Source organism: Micromesistius poutassou (genome assembly GCF_964030765.1).
Source record: "Micromesistius poutassou genome assembly, chromosome: 19".
NCBI classification, from domain to species: Eukaryota; Metazoa; Chordata; class Actinopteri; order Gadiformes; family Gadidae; genus Micromesistius; species Micromesistius poutassou.
Window position 1 is genome coordinate 2567563 of NC_140289.1, and position 4578 is coordinate 2572140.

The 4578-nt window shown below is 53.8% G+C and overlaps 1 protein-coding gene across 1 annotated transcript in view; it reads left to right on the plus strand.

Annotated features, from left to right (window-relative positions):
• The window catches only part of bmp2b (bone morphogenetic protein 2b), a gene marked incomplete at both ends in the record, with an annotated part of 11495 nt that extends 8821 nt beyond the window's left edge, over positions 1-2674 (plus strand). The window contains 3 exon segments of the mRNA XM_084484246.1: positions 1740-1974; positions 1976-2283; positions 2286-2674. Of these exon segments, the coding sequence (XP_084340372.1) occupies positions 1740-1974; positions 1976-2283; positions 2286-2674 (932 nt within the window).
• Positions 2675-4578: the final 1904 nt, after the last annotated feature.

Here is a 4578-nt window from a genome sequence, read left to right on the forward strand (position 1 = left end):
GGGGGTTTCCCACATGAAATGAGGAGTGATAGGCCTAATTGAGGACTTTGGAGGGAGGTTTAGGATGAGAAGGTGGAATTTCCTAAATGCCGCCCTTTGAAAAGGCTCGAAAAGTTCAAAGTTTGTGTTTGCTCTACCACACCAAACAGATTAACAAAGTATATCTGTTTGTCATTTATGATCTATATGAAGTAACCGTTCAAAGATAGACTTCAGAGTGAGGAAAAAATTGCAAGTTTTTGCAATTTTTTCGGCAATCACTGGATATGAGGGGCCCTACCAAACGACTCGCTCGCACTTGATTTTCCTTGAGCGGTTTTGATCACCGTGTTTCTCGCTTGAAAGAGATTAAATATGCCACATTAAATTGATGTATCACATAACGGCTGGTTGACGTAGAATGTAGCAAAGGACAGCATTTGATTCAATTGACTTTTCTTCTAACAATCGTAACCTTTATGGCGGTAATGCTTGGAATCATTTTTTTACGACTCTTTAGCTTCCTCTTTCCATTCAGAATATCGATTCCGTAAAAAAACATCTGTATTTAGTTCGAGCACCGACAGAATGCTTGGCGTCGCCATGGCGACCTGACATTTGTTTTATAACGGGACGGATCCGCGATGATCTCCCCCCCCCCCCGCCCCCGCCCCGCCCCTTGCTCTTTCGGCCAACGGCGGCCTTAATGAAAGCCAGTTCGAAAGTTCAGACGTTTTTTCTTCTAGACGGACGCACGCGGAAGTGGGAATTACACATCCTAAATAACTCCCCACGAGGTGCTGTGTGTTCCACGCCGCCTGGCATTTACAGAGCCGGACGGCGGAGCTCCTCGCTGCGTTGGCTCTGCCCCGCGATGTTATCAATGCGGAGAGCACCTTTGATCCCCTGACATTTGAGACCTTGTAAACATACGTGCCTCGGCTGAACAACGCTGTTAAGTCCCCGCTGGTGTCTCTGTTCCTCTGCAGATGAATTAATTCCTCGATATATCATAGGAGGGGAAGGGGTGTGGGGGGATGGGGGGGGGTTGAATGGGAAGTCTTGTGTGACAAACAGTGTGTCTCTCTGCTGGCCACATGCAGCAGGGGAGGGAGAGCGTGTTTGTGTGTTTGGATGAGAGCGAGAGAGAGCTTTTAGTGGGACTTTATTTTGATCTTTATCTCTGTTTAGTATTCGCATCCTCCTCAATCACATTTTTATTGATCTAGTTATATTGTCAATCATCTTGTCTTTGTAGAAAACAGCACAAGGGAGAGAGAGTCTTAGAGTCTTAAGAGTCCTTAAGAGGACAGAGAGAGAGAGAGATCCAAGTGAGAGAGATAGAAGCAATATGGAAAGAGAGAGAGAGAGAGAAAGAGAGAGAGATAGAGATCCAAGTGAGAGAGAGATAGTAAGCAATATAGAAAGAGAGAGAGAGAGAGAGAGAGAGATGCAAGTGAGAGAGATAGAAGCAATATGGAAAGAGAGAGAGAAAGAGAGAGAGATAGAGATCCAAGTGAGAGAGCGATAGTAAGCAATATAGAAAGAGAGAGAGAGAGAGATGCACCCGTCACAGCCCATGTCGTCTCTGTTCAGACGGCATCGGCGCAGCGACCTCCCCTTTAATTAAGACGTCCGTTTGCTCACCATGATATTATATAGCTCCCCTAACGTGTGGGCCGCCGTCGTCTGGTATACACTGTCGCCCCCCCCGGTGTTTACCCTGTGTTTACCCCCCCTGTTCTGCCTCTCGCCTGCAGAGTCCATGGAGGCCCTGGCCAGCCTGAAGGGCAGAACCACGCAGCAGTTCTACTTCAACCTCACCTCCATCCCCGGCGAGGAGCTGGTCACCTCCGCCGAGCTGCGCGTCTTCCGGGACCAGGTCATGGGCGTGCCGCTCGTGGGCGTCCCCCTCAACGGCTCCGCCCCCGGCGACGGCGTGGGCGGCAACCACCACCGCATCAACGTTTACGAGGTGTTCGGGGCCCCCGGCGGCGCCGGGCGGGGAGCCCCTCACGCGCCTGCTAGACACTCGGCTGGTGCACGACGCGCTGAGCCGCTGGGAGAGCTTCGACGTCAGCCCCGCCGTGTCGAAGTGGACCAGCAGGGGGCAGCGCAACCACGGCTTCGTGGTGGAGGTGCTGCACCCCGACGGGGGGGCGGCGGCGGGGGCGGGGAGGGACGGGGCGGAGACGACGGGTTCCCAGGCGAGAAGCCGGCACGTGAGGGTGAGCAGGTCCCTGCACGGGGACCAGGACTCGTGGCCCCAGGCCCGCCCCCTGCTGGTGACCTACGGCCACGACGGCGCGGCGACGCCGTGCTCCACCGGCGGGACAAGCGGCAGGCGCGCGCGCGGAAGCAGCGGCGGAAGCACCAGCACAAGGCCAGCTGCCGGCGCCACGCCCTGTACGTGGACTTCAGCGACGTGGGCTGGAACGAGTGGATCGTGGCGCCGCCGGGCTACCACGCCTTCTACTGCCAGGGGGAGTGCCCCTTCCCGCTGGCGGACCACCTGAACTCCACCAACCACGCCATCGTGCAGACGCTGGTGAACTCGGTGAACGCCAACATCCCGCGGGCGTGCTGCGTGCCCACCGAGCTCAGCCCCATCTCCCTGCTCTACCTGGACGAGTACGAGAAGGTGATCCTGAAGAACTACCAGGACATGGTGGTGGAGGGGTGCGGCTGCCGATGAGGGGGGTGGGGGGGGGGGGGCGGGGGGGAGGAGCCGGGGGACCGGGACTGAGACAGGACCTGGGGGTCAGGGGTCAGGGGTCAGGGGGTGACGGGGGCCGATGGAGAGAGACGGTTTTGGACAGGATGGGGTGTACTAGAGGTTGTTATGGACGGGGGGACGCCCGATGAAGCCCAATGAAGACATTTATTTATACGGAGAAGAGAGACACAAAATAGAGTTATTGTGGAAGAAGAAGGAGAAGAAGCAGAAGAAGAAGCAGCAGCAGAAGAAGAAGAAGAAAAAAACACTATATATGAATATATTTATGTCTACGTAATGTTGGGAAAAAAAATAAATATTTTAATCAGAGGAATATCCCTTTACTGGTTTTAAAAATGTATTCCTGATGTACATTTCGCTATGGGTGCAATACCACATGAAGTATAATGCTCAGATTTTTATTTTGTATTTATTTCTATTATAACCTTATTTTGTAAATAAATGTGTATTTATCGTGAGACAACCTGGTCCCTCCCATTTTGCAAAAAGGCGGGTCCAAAGGCGGCGACCAAACGGCCCCGTTTCCGACCACATCCCTCCGGTCCGAGGCCTTGCCTCTAAAACACTGTCTTCGCTAGCTGACCGCGACCGAGGCGTCGCGTCACACACCACAACGACAACAATGATATCACGATCATCGTCCCGGCGCGCTCCGGGCGTTTGACTCCTGTGCGGTGAGGGTAACCGGAGTAACCCCCGACAACAAAAAGATGTTTATAGAGCATAGAGCGAGTGACAAGGCGGTGTCTGGGTGGTATTGGAGGCTGTGATGTAGGGGCCGAGGTGGGGGTGGGGTGGGGGGGGGGTTAAAGGCTGTGGGCCCTATAGCTTTAGGAGGCTCCTGTGGGAGAACAAGGAAAACAGCAGGGCCGCGTCGTGTCAATACGACAACGCCTGGGAAGGCTTGAGAGAGCCCTCCGCCACCGTTATGTTTTCTCAGTTGCCCCTTTTTCTCATTTCTCAACCTCCTGAGGTTGATATTTTTCTCCGCACACGGCAAACGGCCGCGCGCTACAGGGAGCGCAGCGTCCCCCGCGATTAATAAAAGAGAACTCCCCAACGTACGCACCTGTGCATGCAGCCCACAACACACATGCTCAGACACAGTCGGCCACCCCTTTAATGTTTCCCTGGCTTCCGTTTGCCTCCCCTGACTGGGAGCCAGCCTTCAAAGCCTCCGAAGGCTCCCGAGCTGAACGCAAAAAAAAAAAGGAAAAGCAAAGAAAAACGTTGCCCGGGCCGTAGAGGAGGAACATGTGAGCGAGAACGGTAGAAGCATGTTGGTGACTGTAGTTCAACCCCGCAGCTAGCTTTAGCCTCTCGGTGTGTGTGTGTGTGTGTGTGTGTGTGTGTGTGTGTGTGTGTGTGTGTGTGCGAGCGCGAGCTAGCTGCTCTACGATTAGCAGCCATGTTTTATTCACGCAGACATGTGGCGTTGGCTGAACAACAGAGCAGATCGGATGTCGTACGGAGACAGCACCAAACAACGCGCGTCACCGTTAATACCCCACCACAGCTATGCTCTTCGTGGAGGACAATCCGAGTGGCTTTAAAAAAAAACGGAGAGGGATGGTTGAAGAATGTGCGGAGTCTGAGCCACAATGGCAGCTGCGAAATGGAGATGGGGCAAGGCTCTCTCCGGGCGGCGTCTCTCTTGAGGGCGAGAGGAGCGGGGAGGAGAGGTATTTTGGTGGGGCTGGAGCGGCCGCGCTTTCTGCCATGTTTGCATTAGAAAGGGTTTTGAGGGGAACAGTAGGCAGTGCAAAATGCTCTAAATAGAATGGCTTTTTTTTTTATGTGAGTGCGCATTGGGACCGTGGAATGTTGGTTTTTCAATCTCTGACACATGCACACGCTCACAT